At 27.9% G+C, this 17,070-nt stretch overlaps 2 protein-coding genes across 2 annotated transcripts; one reads left to right on the forward strand and one right to left on the reverse strand.

Annotated features, from left to right (window-relative positions):
- Positions 1–1,115: 1,115 nt before the first annotated feature.
- On the forward strand, positions 1,116–6,050 carry LOC137823320 (shaggy-related protein kinase epsilon-like). The gene is made up of 13 exons (XM_068628402.1): positions 1,116–1,448; positions 2,064–2,306; positions 2,505–2,597; positions 3,041–3,100; positions 3,188–3,460; positions 3,602–3,676; positions 4,084–4,140; positions 4,223–4,363; positions 4,710–4,760; positions 4,873–4,968; positions 5,075–5,158; positions 5,359–5,461; positions 5,535–6,050. The coding sequence occupies exons 1-13, from the start codon at positions 1,386–1,388 to the stop codon at positions 5,594–5,596; spliced, it is 1,401 nt and encodes a 466-aa protein (XP_068484503.1). The 5' UTR covers positions 1,116–1,385; the 3' UTR covers positions 5,597–6,050.
- Positions 6,051–6,731: 681 nt separating this feature from the next.
- On the reverse strand, positions 6,732–9,514 carry LOC137823319 (pentatricopeptide repeat-containing protein At2g03880, mitochondrial). The gene has a single exon (XM_068628400.1). It carries the CDS (start codon positions 9,373–9,375, stop codon positions 6,940–6,942), a length of 2,436 nt encoding a protein of 811 aa, XP_068484501.1. The 5' UTR covers positions 9,376–9,514; the 3' UTR covers positions 6,732–6,939.
- Positions 9,515–17,070: the final 7,556 nt, after the last annotated feature.

The raw sequence follows: 17,070 nt of genomic DNA on the forward strand, positions 1-17,070 counted from the left end.
GGTTATTAAATCATTGAATCTTTAATCAATTCTTTTACAGGTTCAATTTTACATCAAAAGACATTGACCTAGCGTAACTATTTTTTTATTATTCTTTTAAATATATAAAAAAACTAGTTTGTATTTTTCTTTCTCTTATCATAAAAATGTGTGAGTCCTCTAAATAAATTAAATTAAAGAATATTTGTTAAATAATTATGAGACTACTAAAAAATATACTTAATTACCTTCAATATTTTTGTATCATCTTGAAATTCTTCGCAAACGTTATAAAGTCTGGAATTGTGGAGCGTATTAACATAAACATTTTAAAATTCATATTTATAATAGTTTTTTTTATATGTTTTTAAGTTAAATAAATGTTGCTTGTGAGTGCCAGATTATTCTATTCCATTATTTAATTATTTACTGTTCTATAAATAATAAAATGACGAACAAAAACATGTAAGAGAATATATAATTAATCTTATTTTTATATATTATGTATACCTTCTTTAAAAAAAATTTAGTTTCCCATAAAATAATTTAATACTTCTTACATTTTATTACTTGTTGGAGAAGGAAATATAAGAAAACGTGTTAGGATTTATATGTTATTTGTTCATTAATTAGAAAAATACCATTGTTGGTCTTACATGGCAAAATGACATATAATTTACATGGAAATAATTCATAAAAATTATGTAATTTAACATTCCTATTAGATGCTTACAATTCTGTTGAAAAATCAAATTCAAACTAAAATTAATAAAAAAAAAAATTGTCAACTAAAATTGTGTTGCTTTTCAAACTAAATTTTGTCCTTGTATTGTCCTAAAATGTGGCATGATTCACAGTAGAAACACGTTAATTCCTCCAATTATTCCGCTTATGCTTCATACCTTTCTGAGGATCCCTTTTCTGTTATTAAACCTAAAATGAAGGGCTTTTTTGTAACTGCAACTACCAACACCAACTTTTGTGTCAAAACTAGAAGATCGAAACGGTCCAATCTGCATCAACGACTGATCGACGGTCCAAATTCCACGTTTGACTGAGGTACAGACTTTGAAGCTGGAATGATTGGAATTGATGGAAGTTTGACCATAGAAAACTGAGAAATTGAATAATTAATTGTTAAAAAAACAGAAAAATTCCACCTGGCACCCAATTTTGAGAAAGTGGGTTCATAAGATCTGTGTTGTTTGGCTCCATTTTCGCTTCCACTTTCTTGATCGTTTTGTATTTGCAGAAGCTGTTGTAGGAGAAGAGAGAGAAGGGCTTCTCTCTCTTTCTCTGTGTTTTTCTTTATTTTTTTTGACAAAAAAAAACAAAAATTGGTGGGATTTGAGGGTGCTTAGGTTGTAGATTGAGTTGAGTTGTTGGGGTTGGAAGAATCTATTACTATGAATATGATGCGAAGGTTGAAAAGCATTGCTTCTGGGAGGACTTCCGTTTCATCAGATCCTGTAAGATTAACATCTTTTTGTTTTTATTCCCCTATCAAAAAGCTTTAATTTTTTGTGTTTTTGGGTGGAAGTTCGTTTTCCATTAGGTTGTTGTTGCAAAATTGAAAACTAAATTTTGATCAAGAAACAAGAAATGAACATGTTCATTGATTTGGATTGTCTGGAATTATACTTGTTGTGGGTAGCATTTTTTTCTTTACCTTTTCATAATATGGCTATGAATTTGATTTAGCACCCAGATGTGATTTATTACAGATGTGCTTGATTTTCTTTTTGTCTATGTGGTTGTGATTTTAATATTGTTTTACTATATTGATTTTGAGATATAGCTTTATTTGGTTTAAGACGGTTTATGATCCGACCATTTGTGTGTTCTTTCTTGTTTTATTTATATATTTGTGTCTTGGATTCGATCAATTGTCAAGCTAATGAAGGCACAAGCTTTGCGTGAGTTTTACATGATTGTATTGGTTTTTTGTTGGTTTGTTGGCCATTGTCATGGTGGGAAATGTTGTTTACCTTGGTCTTCAATTTGGTTTTCCCATTTTTCATGCCTGGTAAGAACACATGATATGTCCCTAATATGTTAGTTAACTCCAAACCATTTCTTTTCAGGGAAGTGATTTCACCACAAAAAGACCTAAGTTTGATCAAGGAACAGAAGAAAAGGTCAATGAGGAAACATATTCTAATGAGAAATGCGGAAAGGATCAGGAGCAGTATGGAGATGCATCGACAGAAAGTGATCATTCCAATGTTGCTACAGCTAGATCTGAGAAGTCAGGTTATGATCAACTTCCAAAGGAATTAAATGAAATGAAAATTGGAGACGACAAAGGAAAAAACAACAATGAGAAGGTGCTTATTGTTATTCCTTTTTACTTCGTTTTCTTAAATTTGATGTTTGTTAGTCATCACTGTCATAGTTCCCTAAAGGTAAAATCATTCATGAATATTTTGTATTCATTGCAAAGTTGTTACACTAGTTAGTTTTTGTAAAGCTGTTTCCTTTTTTTAATGCAATCATTGAGTTTGATAAATGATTTGCTTGTGCAGGATATGGAAGCAACCATTGTAAATGGCAATGGAACAGAAACAGGCCAAATAATTACAACTGCTATTGGTGGTCGAGATGGACAACCAAAGCGGGTATTATTTCCATGAGTTCCTTACTTGATCTTTTACTACCCCATTTGTAAATCTTATTTGATGGAGTTAGATTCTCAGAATCCCTTTTCTTAAATCTATTATTTATGTATTACCCTACCTGTTGTATGTTATTAAAAGGGGTATAAGGTGAAAGAATATCACTTCTGTAGTTTTGATAAATGTTGTTAGCTTGAATATTGTAAACTGGATTTTTATTGTAAAATTTCACCAGTTGGTGTTGTGAACAAACTTTCCTACTATGTTTGTAACTGTTACCTTAAAGTGCTTTATATTTACTACGGGACGAAAGATTGTAACTAAGACATATCTGGTTTAGGTAGAATATTCATTTTACTTTGCTGTCACAAATATATAATTACTTGTGTTAATGACTTGCTATGAAATACTTTTGCATTGGTTAACTTTATTTTTGCCTGGTTCAGACAATCTCATACATGGCAGAACGGGTAGTTGGCACTGGTTCTTTTGGTGTTGTTTATCAGGTATTCATTTTTGATTTGCAATATTTCTTTATTTGTATTTGTCAAGTTACTTTTTTTCCTTATCCACTTTCCTTGAATATACTGTAGGCCAAGTGCATTGAAACTGGTGAAGCAGTTGCCATAAAAAAAGTGTTGCAAGACAAGAGATATAAGAATAGGGAACTACAGGTTATGCGTATACTTGACCATGCCAATGTTCTCAGACTTAAGCACTGTTTCTATTCAGCTGCCGAGAAAGATGAGTTGTACCTTAACCTAGTTTTGGAGTATGTGCCTGAAACGGTCTACAGAGTTTCCAAGCACTATATCAGAATGCACCAACATATGCCTATCATTTATGTGCAACTGTATTTGTACCAGGTAATTGTGAATTTATTAATTGACCTTTTTCATTCAATTTTGGTTATGAATTTCCTTGATCGTGCTTATAGTATTCAGTTATTTGCTTTGAGCTTATTACTATTGTGCTGTTATTGAATGATCATGCTAAAACTCTTGTAGATATGTCGGGGTTTAAATTATTTGCATCACGTGATTGGAGTCTGTCATCGGGACATCAAACCCCAGAATCTATTGGTAAGAACTTTTTTTTCCTTAAAATTTCTTGTTTATTAACTGTATTCTATATATTTATTGCACACAAGAAAAAATCATTACAATTATCATGCTTAATACCATTAATTGAATCACTTGATAAAATTTTTGCATGCTAAACCTCATTTAAATTTTTCCCGGGGAAGACCTTTGTAAATTATAGATCTCCTATGTCATTTCTTGGAAGAATACCTAGGGTCTAAGTAAACTGTGCCTCATGCTGTTTAATTTGTTGTTCTCATTGATACTGTGGAAGGAGTGAGTTGATTTGCCATTGTTGATTTTAATAATGGTTTTCTGATAATGATTATTTTGACACTGTTCACTGCTTGGATTTCTTCTTTAGAATACCATAGTGTATTAAACTGACGCATGAATGCATGACACAGGTTAATACCCAGAATCATCAGTTAAAGATATGTGATTTTGGGAGTGCAAAGATGTTGGTATGTTTCTTTTGTTTTTTCTTATCAATTTGAAAGACATACAATAGTTTGTGCCTGAGTTTGTGATATTATCGTGCTTTAGGTGCCCGGTGAACCCAACATATCATACATATGCTCGCGGTATTACAGAGCTCCAGAGCTTATATTTGGTGCAACAGAGTACACAACTGCTATTGATATTTGGTCCGCTGGTTGTGTTATGGCTGAGCTTCTTCTAGGACATGTGAGAATTTATATTAATTCTCGCTCCATCTCATATGCAGAGGAAATTTCAATTTGTTTTGTAAAAATTACATTTCCATGAAGTTCACTGTGTGATAATTCTTTGTGTGATATTTACAATTTAATACTGCTCTGTTATATTTTGATGGATACTTGTTTATCTGAAAACGTTCTCTTGTTTTTTTTTTCTTTGGTACTCAAATACTGCAAGTAACATACAATGAACTTAATACCAGTTGTCCACTGTATTTCTCTTAGAAGATATCTCCATCCCAGCAAGCACTGGTATTGAATAAATGACACGTTTTCAGAGTGTTGCTTATCTGTGATTGTATTTTGCTTTGCAGCCAATGTTTCCTGGAGAGAGTGGGGTTGATCAGTTGGTTGAGATCATTAAGGTAAAAGTTCTCATGTTTGTTATCATTTTGCTTGAATATATGTTTTTTTCTTGAGCGTTGCATCTTGTTGGCTTTGGTTCTTCAATTTGAGTGTACTTATTGTGTACTGTAGATTCTGGGAACACCGACCAGAGAAGAAATAAAGTGCATGAATCCAAATTACACCGAATTTAAGTTTCCTCAGATAAAAGCACACCCTTGGCATAAGGTTAGCAGTTACTTCTTTGAGCCCCCACACTTGCCCCTGGAGTATGCAATTCGCAATTACTTGATAAATACTTGCAACCAGAGATCTAATTTGACTATTTATATAGGTTTTCCACAAGAAGATGCCAACAGAAGCAGTGGATCTAGTGTCGAGGATGCTTCAGTATTCACCAAATCTACGTTGCACTGCTGTAAGAAGTTAATTAACTTTTAGAAATGTTACCCTTTGTAGCTTAATTGTATATTTATCTATAATATGAAGATCAACTACGTTACACGTGATGGTTAATTTGTTTAGATATTCATACTTAACTTCATCAATGCCTGTACACAGTTTGATATTATAAAAAACTAGGAAGGTATTCAGTTGTGTATGTTTATTCTGTTACAGTTGGAGGCTTGTGGACACCCTTTCTTTGATGATCTGAGAGACGCAAATGCATGCTTGCCAAATGGGCGACCATTGCCTCCGTTGTTTGATTTCTCTGCACAAGGTATGGCGGTATAATCTAAGTGTGTTAGGTTAAATATTTTCTTTTCCATTACTTACATTAAAAAACAATGCAGAACTATCAGGCACACCGGATGAGTTGCATCGACGTCTCATTCCTGATCATGCTAGAAGTTGAATTCATTATTCAGCATTGTAAATGGGATTTTGGATGAATAGATAACCACACCAGCAATGCTACTTTCCCTAACAGTCTAGGTCTCTGCCATCCTGCACAATCATGACTATTCAGCTTATAGGAACCTTACAACCATGCAACTTCTTTGTCAAGGACTGGCAGGTGACAATCTCATGAATGAAGCAGAATTGTCTGGTGATAGGGTTGCAACCATTTTTTAAGTAGTTTATGATTGATTTATGTAATGCACCAGCTGTAAAAGATAATCAGTTCTTACTATTCTTTGCTCATGTTTCATATAGTTCAAGCTGCTTGTTCTTAAAGTGAACTATGTGGAATTATCAGATGAGTAGGCATATTTTTTTTTTCGGCCCCTATTTATTTTGTATTTGTTTCCTTGTAATAACATAAAAAGTCCTCCTTTTATTCTGTATGTGATGTTTGGTTCTACTAACTGCTAATCATTCTTTTTCTAACGCATTCTTAGTGGATTTCTAGTAAAGTTTAAAGGATAAATTTTGGACTGATTCCAGAATTTCATGGTGATTTTGCATGTCCTTTGCCACCTCTTCCGTTAGATAAAATAGTAACTTAAGTTATTTGATACACAATGACTAAGGTTCTCTTTGGGTTAAAAACTGTTGAACTATTTTCATGCAAGTTACAAATTTTTATAAACAATCTTAGAAGAGCTTTATTTAAACAAGCTTAAAAAATTGACTTACGAAAGTTGTAAAAAGGTTCTTTCAAATGTATTTGAAGTATGCTACTCACGATATATATATATATATATATATATATATATATACATACAAGGACACTTTCCTTTCATTTAGGCAGTTAGGATTAGCATTTTTTATTAGGGGAGGGGGCACAATAATTTTTGGCATCTAGGATATTTTTTAGTAAGAGAAATTAATTTTCCTTTGTTAAAATCATATTCTGCTGATTGATACCCTGGTTTTAGGTGTAGGTACTAGGTACCAAACCACAAACAGGTAAAAACAAATTAATTTTAACAGTGTCAATGTGTTTCAATTATTGGCTTGATTCCTCACATGAAATATTTAAAGAAACAAACTATCAGTGTTGGAAGATACAGAGACAGGAAATTAGGGAGAAAATGTGTATATGCATTAAGTTCTTAATATTCTAGAACAAGGTTTATTTCTTCATTTATATGTTCTCACTTCAAGCATTGAAATAAAGAATGAGTTTACTGATATATAGTACAACAGGAAAAGAGCAAGTTTTGTGTAACAATGCCCCATAATCTTGAAACTGTCGTCGAGTATCAATTCATCTTTAAACTTAAGTACTAGTATTAAGATTAAAATGAAATTCTACCAGTAATTCCCACATGAACATTTTCCTTCCCTAAAATGATGAAAACAATTGGAATCTCTCAGTATGATATGACGAGCGAAATTTGCGGATATATATTTCATAGCGGAATGACAATCTCCACAAACTCTGAGATTCTTAAATATCCGAATTGGTGCACCTGGTGGAGAAGCAAGTAATCCAAAAGCAACAGCCAATTTTTCACTGTGGTAAGCAAGACCAACCTCCATTCCCTCCCTATCCATGTCATGCAAAGAAAAATTCATATCAGGAACATAACCAGCTTCCTTAATTCTTGTTATAATTTCATCAATCTTAGAATAAATCTCAGCTTCCCTTGGATGTCCTCTATCTTCAGAACTGAATGTATGCACTCTGCTATTCATCTCTATCCAACTGCATCCAGGCTCCTTCACTATTCCTTTTGATTTCATCAACCTTCGTATTTTCGCAGCATCATCCCATTTACGAGCTGCAGAATACATGTTAGACAACATAACATAAGGCATGGCATTCATGGGTTCCAACTCAAAAAGATTCGTAGCTGCCCTCTCTCCCAATTCGAAGTTACCGTGCACTCTACATGCGGCAAGGAGTGCCTTCCATACAGTGGCATCAGGTTTCACATCCATTTGATTCAGTATTTCTTTGGCCTCATCGAGCTTTCCTGAGCGTCCAAAAAGATCAATCATGCAGGCATAATGTTCAGGGCCGGGTTCTATTCCATAAATCTTTTTCATTTGCTGAAAATATGCACGTCCTTCATCCACAAGACCAGCATGACTACAAGCAAATAATAATCCTATAAATGTAATAAAATCTGGTTTCGTGCCACTTAAAACCATAGCATCATAGAATCTTAAGGAATGTCTTCCTTTACCATTCTGTGCATAACCAACAATAAGAGCTGTCCAAGTAATTACATCCCGTACATGCATTGAAACAAAAATTGCATCAGCATCATCCAGGCAGCCACATTTTGCATACATGGTTACAAGAGAATTATCCACTGATAGTGATGATCTTAGACCTGACTTAATAAAGTCCGAATGCACTTGTTTGCCAAATTCTAGAAGAGTCAGTTCTGCACAGGCACTCAAAATGCTTGCAACAATAAATTGATCTGGATTTACCCCAGCAATTCTCATGTCACGAAAAATCTTCAGGGATTCCTCATGGGAGCCATTTTGTGCATAACCTGTGACGAGGGAGGTCCATGAGATGACATCTTTCTCAACCATCTTTTCAAACACAGCATATGCACAATTCAACTCCCCAGTTTTGGCATACATATCAACAATAGCATTGCTAACAAGCTTATAGTTCTCAAATCCAGTTTTGATAACCAAACAGTGAACAGATTTTGCATCAATACTACCTATTATGCAACAATTCAGAACAGATGGAAATGTATAATCATCAATCTTCATATTTCTTGCATGCATTTTTTTAAACAAGAGAAGAGCTTCCTCTTCAAACCCATGTCTTACACACCCAACTATCATAGAGTTCCATGAAACAACATCATCATCATCCATATTTTCTAATACCCTTTTTGCACTACTTAAATCTCCACATTTTGCATACATATCAACCAATGCACTTTGAACATATACATTGCATCCAAAACCATACCGCACAATACAGCCATGCACCTGCTCTCCAAAACGGTGAGCTGAAACTGCAGAACATGCTGTCAATATGCTAGGAAATGTAAACTGATTGGACTCAACCCCTTCTGCATGCATGTAACGAAAAAACTCAATTGCCTTAAGGCCATCGCCGTTTTGAGAATAACCAGTAACCATGGTAGTCCACAGGACATGATTTCCCTTGTCAAAGGCCAAACCCTTGAAGAGAATCTCAGCTTCAGAAATATGACTGCACTTTGCATACATGTCGACAAGGCCGGTGACAACATACACATTGGATTCAAATCCATTCTTCACCACATACCCATGAATCATTTTTCCATTTTGGATCAAACACAATGTAGAACACAGCCTCAGGATACTTCCTAAAGTGTATTGACTTGGTTTCTGACCCTCCAACCTCATCGACCTAAACAAACCAAAAGTCTCAGCTTCACACCCAAATCTACAATACCCCGATATGAGGGAAGACCAAGTGATAGAACTTCTACTTGAAAAACCATTCAAAAGCTCTCTTGCTTCAACCAATCTTCCCACATTAACATAACCAGATATCATGGTGTTCCAGGTATACTCATCCCTTTTAGTCATTTTATCAAACACTTTTCGGGCATCGTCAATTCGACCAGATTTTGACAACCCGTTGAGGAGCTGATTGGATTGAAGTATAGATTGATATGAATCGGCAATGCTGGTGTGGATAGAACGAAGAAGCGACATAAGCTTAAATGGGTGACATGGGTTGTAAGAAAAGGCCACAACTTTTGAGTCCAACTTGCCCATAACCACTTGTTGCACCCTTCTTTCATCAGAGTTTCCTTCAACAGCGAGAGATTAGCCGAAACAGAAGAAGATATCTTTAAGTCTGCCTTTTCAATATCACTTAGATTTTACAAAACAGGACTCGTGTTTTGTTTATTTTCGTGCATGCATAGATAGTGAATGTGAATCACGTGAGTTATTTTAGGACCATTATAGATTGACACTAAACCACTAATATTATTATTTTACTTTAAAATTGTATTATATTTATTTTTATTAATTAAATATAATATTTTGAAAGTTTAATTTATTTTGAAAATGTCTCACGAATTTTTAGATCAAAGATTCTTTTGTATAAGAGTTTGAACACAAGAATTGCACAAGTATATATATTTTATATGTTATTGGTGATCTTATAAGAGGATACACCTAGCAATCTTATAAAATGATGTAAACATGAAATGATGATTGAATACCAATAATACAAAATTAAATTACAACAAATAATTAGATTGCATAAATAAATTTTCTAATTTAAAAGAGACTACATAAAAGATCTAGTTTAGTAGTATATGATAGTTAAAATTATTTTAAATATTTACTTCAATATAAAAGTAAATGTGTAGTAGAGGTGATTGTATATTTTTTTATGTCATATATTATTGATCATTCTTAGTGGAGTCTCCTTTTTTTAATTACATTTTTTAAAAAAAAAAAACTCGAACTCAAATTTTTATTTAAAACAACTTAATCTAATATTATTCCAATCCACATCATTTAGAATATATTTAAAATTAGGTGAGGTGACTGTAGTAATAAATGATTTAGTTAATTAATGAAATGATTTGTATTTACACATCTGCATGATTTATATAGTAAATGTTGCTTTTATTGCTATATTTTAGTATAATTTATTGTCACAGTTTATAAAACATATTTTAGAATATAAAATTTAATTAATTACAATTTTTATGTAAGTTTAAATTGTTGATTCAATTAAAACTTAGGTGATCATGGAACTACCGGTTAAAGCTTCAACTAAAACAGTTCACTGAAGATAAGAAAAAAAAATCTCGGAGGTTAGTATATAATTTTTTTAATTAACTTCCTTGATTGAATGAATTATCCATAAAATAATCATTAATTTAATTGACATTTTTTAATAATTATCTTTTATTTTTATATCAATTCAAAAATATAGTTTAGAAAAAATATTTTTTAAATGAAATGAGTGAATTTAAATATTACTAACTACCTTTTTAATCCATATGCATTACAAGAGTATTTATGCAATTAGAAGAAAGTAAAAAACACTTCTTAAAACACTCTTCAAAAAGCTTTACACTAGATAAATAAAGAAATCACTTAATTACCTACAATATACACACCAAATACCGTGTAAGATTTACAAATTAGATTAAAAAAAATAGACATTACTAACAAAATTATAATAGAACAATTTTAACATAAACAACCTTTCTTCTTGATAAATCTTGAACAATCTTTCTTTAACAAAATTGTATAATATAAAAGTAATTTTCAGAAAAGTTTCTAAATCATAACAATGCTTCATATGTTGAAAATATGAAGAGTTGTTTATTTGAGAGGAAGAGCTTCTTTTTAAAAAGAAATTTCATAGTTACTAGATGATATAATTGATTATAATTATACATAATAATCGATTATTATGTTTTTAATGTAACCCTTAAAGTATTTTAAAAATAATCGCGTTCTCATTGAAATTACAATTCAACAATAATAAATTTCAAGTTCAACTCAATCAATCATAAACAATCAAATACTTTTCTAATTGATTTAAACTTCAAACATTTTTTTTTATCAATCAACATCTATTTTACTTAATCAACAAATCCTGCAAGAGAAATTTAAATTTGTTTATTACGTTATCTTCACATTTAAATTCTCAAACCTAAAGTTTTATTGAAATATAAAACTAGTTTTTCTTACCTGATTAAAAATATGAGTACTCACAAAGAGTTCTAACTCCTAAAGAAATGAGACATAAACTAGAGTGCACCACATAGTCTTAAACAATTTTCTAAACATATCAGTGGGATCCTGAACTAACAGATACTAATCCTCAAACTATAAATATCACATAAAAAAAACACGTTTACCTAGATAAATAGGAAAATTCAAAACTGTCTTAAAAAAATGACATAAAAGAACTTACTTTTAACAAAATTTTGATGTCAGATTTAATCTACTAACTGTAAGAGCCCAAAAATAACATTTGATCGTTAATATGATGAATGATGAAATTAAGTTTTAAAAAAGAAGATATAAAATATATATATATATATATTTAGAAAAATAATAATAATTTTTATTATATAAATTTTAATAATAAAATATTCAGTTATAAGTTTAATTATCACTTTAATATGAAACTTTTCTAGATTCTTACATCATCCTTTTTTTTTTCTTCTTCTTCTGACTTTTATAATTACGTTGATCAAGATTTCATTTAAGAAAGTAGATTCAAGTAGTAATTAGGACTAACAACTTATTTATTAAATTTATTTAATAATAATAATAATAGAAAACTGACATCAGTATTTTTGTAGCTTAAAAAAGATACTCTCTCTCAAATTTTTTTTCCATATATTAGTATATATTTGGTTCAAAATTATAGAGGTATTTTTACTAATTCTAATACACAATTACACTAATAATGTATAAAAATTGAGTTCTTCCAACTTTAATAAAAGCATAAACTCGTCACTCAATATTACTCAATAATAGGGTGTTTACTTTATATTAAATAGGTGAAATTTATTTTGAAGGAAAATACTAACTACTAGTAATTTTTTTAGTCATCTTCATTATATAGAATTATTTTATTTTATAAATAACTGATTTTATAATTTAATTATAAAAAGAAATATATAAAGTATTTCCTTAACTTTTTAATAAAAAAATATACACAAGTAAAAGAGGTTATAAAATGTTATTATTATATAGAAGCACATGACTGATAAAAATAAAATAAAAATAGATCAAGTAAAGAATGTTCAATTGAATTATTGAGCCACATTATCGCATAATAAATAAATAAAAAGCTCTGTTGAAGACAACTCTGCAAAACTTGATTGCAGTCAAACTATGTCAAATTAAGAGTTTGTTTGTTTGTGTTTACTCTTTCAAAAAAAGTGTTATTTTAATTTTATTATAATAAACATACTTAAATGTTTTCTATTTATTTATTAAAAAAACAAATATTACATACTTCTTAGATAAATGTTTTTCAATTTCTTACTTTTTTTTAATCAAACTTATCCTAAATCAAACCAAAAGAGTATCGAATTTAAAATTTCCAGAATTATAACCTTCATCATGCAAGTCTTAATATAAAAGAATTATTAAATAAAAATTGATTTTAAACTTAATAATAATTAATTATTATATTAAATAAATTAAATATTATTTTTAAAATGTAAAAAATTAAAAATTAATAAAATATAAAACATTTTTTATTATTAATAAATAATTTTTAAATTAATATCTAATTAACTATTAGTCACAACTATTTTAACTAAAATAAATTATTAAACCTCCATAACTAAATAAATATCAATTTAAAAATTATTTATTAATAATAATATAATTTTAAATATTTATTTTATAGTTTATAAAATAATATATAGTTTCTTAAATATCATAATTAATTATTTTATCTTTAAAAATTTTATTTTTTTAATGTCTATAATAAAATGTAACTATGTTTTTCAAATTAAAGTAATATGATTATAATAGAATGGTTCCGTAATCAAATTTAAAATTTTATTTCGTTAATTTAAAATAAGATTTGATAAAAAAATTGATTATATAAATTATTGAAGCAAAATTTTATTTTTAATTAAAGAACCACGTATATAAGATTTGTTGGGTAAATTTCATATGTAGCACCATTTACACTTTTATTTCCTCATCTAACACCCGTTTGTTTTTATTTTCCTATCTAGCATCCTTTTGTTTTGATTTCCCTATCTACACTACAATAAAATCATGAAATAGAAACCAATTTTTAGAGACCAAAATAATTAGTTACAATAGTAACTAAATTAGAGACCATTTTAGAAACTAATTTTTTGTTTGGTTTCTAAATTAGTTTCTATTATTGTTAAATAGTTTCTAAATTAGTATCTAATTACAACTAAGGTTTTAGATACTAATTTAGAAACTATTTAACAATAATAGAAACTAATTTAGAAACCAATTTTTTTTAGTTTATAAAATAGTATCTAATTTAGTTACTATTGCAACTAATTATTTTGGTCTCTTAAAAATTGGTTTCTATTTCATGATTTTCTTGTAGTGCTAACACCCTTTTATTTTTTATTTCCCTATGCACCATTTCAAAATAAAAAAAATTTTGAATGCATTAAAAAAATAAATATTTTAATGTTTAAAATAGTTAGAAATATAATTAATGAATAAAGAAATGAGTTTTTACAAAATAAAAATAAAAAAATAATAAATTTAAAATGTTTATTTTAAAATTAATTTTTTAAGAATGAAGAAAATAAAAAATTAAACCCTACAACAACATAAAAGTTGAATCTATAAACATAAATTAATATTTATTTTTATTATTGTTGATGATGTGATCATGTTAATTTCAAGTAAAAAATAACGTAATTATAAAAAAATCTAAGTCAATTAGTATTAATTAATAGTGGACACATAAATAATATTAAAGTGTCTACCTTAAATGCAAAATCCTAAAAAAGACTAATGCAAATGTTACCTTAATGCTTAAAAATGATAAGAAAAAAATACAAAAATAAATAAGTCTAGAAAATAAAAACAACAACAATAAAATAAAAACAAAAAACAGAAATAAATAAAGAATGACAGAAAAAATAATAATAACTAAAAACATAAAAGATATAAAATAAAGGCAAAACAAAATAAGATAAAAATAAAAGATTTTAAAAAAATCCAAATAAGATAAATATAAGGCGATACTAAATAAGTATATGTTGATCATAAAAAGGAAAATAAATGAAAGATGATCATTCATTTAATATTTGTTCAAATGGTACATTAAATAGTTTCTGCGAAATGAAACATAATTAATTCCAGTAATGTTGGGACATGTTCTTTATGTGTGTCCTGGTGTTTGATAGTATAAACATTTTTTTGTTCGATCATGTTTTTCTATTATATCTATATCAGTCGTTATAAAACTTGTTTTTTTTTTATAATTATGTGCTGCATTTTTTACTTGAAATTAACATGATTACATCATCAATAATAATAAAAATAAATATTAATTTATGTTTATAAATTCATTCAACTTTTATGTTGTTGTATAGTTTAATTTTTTATTTTCTTTATTCTTAAAAAAAAAAATTAAAACTAAACATTTTAAATTTATTACTTTTTTATTTTTATTTTGTAAAAACTCATTTCTTTATTCATTAATTATATTTCTAACTATTTTAAACATTAAAAATATTTATTTTTTTAATGCATTCAAAATTAAAATTATCAATTTTTTTAATTTATTATTTATTTATTTATGAAATGTTGCTAGATAAGAAAATAAAAAATAAAAGAGTGTTAGATAGAAAAATAAAAACAAAAAAGTGTTAGATAGAAAAATAAAAATAAAAGGATGTTAGATGAGAAAATAAAAATCTAAATGGTGTTAGATAGAAAATTTACCCAAAATTTGTTTGTTTCTCAAATTCTTGTTCTTAAATAATTATTTCCATCTGTTAATGGGTAGGAATAGTGTTTGACTTTCTAAAAAACCAGTCCATATTTATTGAATGTTTTACTTTTAAAGGAGACGTGTATTTTCTAAAGATCAGTATTCAATATATTAAAATTTATAGAAAAAGCTTTAGACATTTATTAAATACTAGTAATAGTATGAATTCACAACAATTAATAAATAAAAATTTACTTTTAATTTTTTTAAATTTAACTTTTAATAAAAAGGTCCCCTTAAGACTATACTTCTTTTATTATAAAATAACATTATTTTAAAATTATGACACAGTAATTAAAAAAAGTTTAATTAATACCAATTTATTAAAAGTATATTTAAATTTTTTAATATTCATTACAAGAAGAAAAAAGATTTTAACTAATTTAGTTAATGGATTTTTTTTTAACTTTCATTAAGTTTCAAAGGTTATTATAAGACATAAGTAAGATAACAGAGATTTTTCTTTAACCTTCGCTAAACCTCAATAAAATTTTCTAGATTTTTCAAACTTCAATAAATAAATATAATTAAATTTATTTATAAATAAGTAATTAAAAATTATATAGTTTTAATATATTTTTATATATTTTATAACTAAATTCTCTAAAATTTAAAAAGTGTAACTTTATATTACAAATAAGTTTTCTAAAGTTTAAAAAATTTATTTTAAAAATTCACCAAAATAATCTTGGATAATAAGTATTTTAACAGTATTTGTTGGTTTTGGTTCCTAGTTCTTTTTTGTTACGAGTTCATTCTTCAAAAAATCTGACTTATTTTGTTTTAACTTTTGATGTACGTATATTTTATGTGTAATTTTAGTTTTAGTTATAATTGTTAATATTTAATTCTCATAATTTTAAAATATTTTAAATTAAGACCTTTATTTTAAAATGTATCCAATAATTAATTCATTGTGAAAGTGAGAAGTGATAAAGTTAATTTCTTCTTGCAAAATGTTCTTACAATCTTTAGCCAATAACACACATGACTTTCAAGTCCACATCTAACAGGTAATGTAATTATTTAAGATATATAAAGCAGTTATTATCGAGCTACGTAACGGTGACTTGTGACCTGAGTTGGGGCAGTAAGACAATGGAAGAAGCAATGATAATGCCTTATTTAAAGTTTATTTTCCTTAGATATAATAGACATAAGTGTGACTAAATTGTAATTCCTTTGTTAGGACTATCGTTGGTGGCTATTGAGCATGTGTCCATTGTGAAAAATGGGGTTGAAGATTATTTTAGACAGCAAGTCATTTTACAAATTTTTTTAAATCTATGATATTTTACGGAAGTTCTTAAACTCATCGTAATTAACAGGGGTTCTAAAAGACTTTTTCAGAAGTTTAAAAAAACCCCAAAAAACACTTTCTCGAGGAATGGTTAGTGGAAGAAACTGCAACTTAAATAAATGACTTAATAAATATTTTAACCTGGATAATGTAAAAATAAACCTCAATAAAACTATTTTTTTCTTGTAATTATTCCATTTTTAATATAAATAATATTGTATTATTATTTATTTAATTTTATTTAAAATTATTTCAAAAAATAACTTAAAAAAAATATTTAATAATAAATTAAAAATGTATTTTATAATAAGATACTAGGAATGAAAGAAAAAAACAGATTAATCTAGATAGATTCCATGTCAAAATCAATAAATCCAAAAAAAAAGTCACTCATAATCATGAAAGCCACTTTCTGAATCAACCTACAGTGTTAGATTTATACACCCTTTTTCCCATAAATGCATCAATTCCCAGTCAAACCTATTCTTTTTCTTTTTGGCTTGGCTTGATTAAATTGTTTCAATTAAAAAAAATATTTAACCTTGTGTTTGTGTTAGTTCTTTGAATATATTGCTTAAAATTGGTTTTATTTGTTTAATTATTGGTCAAATTTTATTTTATTTTTTATATTTTTAAAACATTTTTCCATACTTTTTATAAGCAGTCATTGTAT

Source organism: Phaseolus vulgaris, chromosome 8 (assembly GCF_000499845.2).
Source record: "Phaseolus vulgaris cultivar G19833 chromosome 8, P. vulgaris v2.0, whole genome shotgun sequence".
In the NCBI taxonomy this organism is placed as follows: domain Eukaryota; kingdom Viridiplantae; phylum Streptophyta; class Magnoliopsida; order Fabales; family Fabaceae; genus Phaseolus; species Phaseolus vulgaris.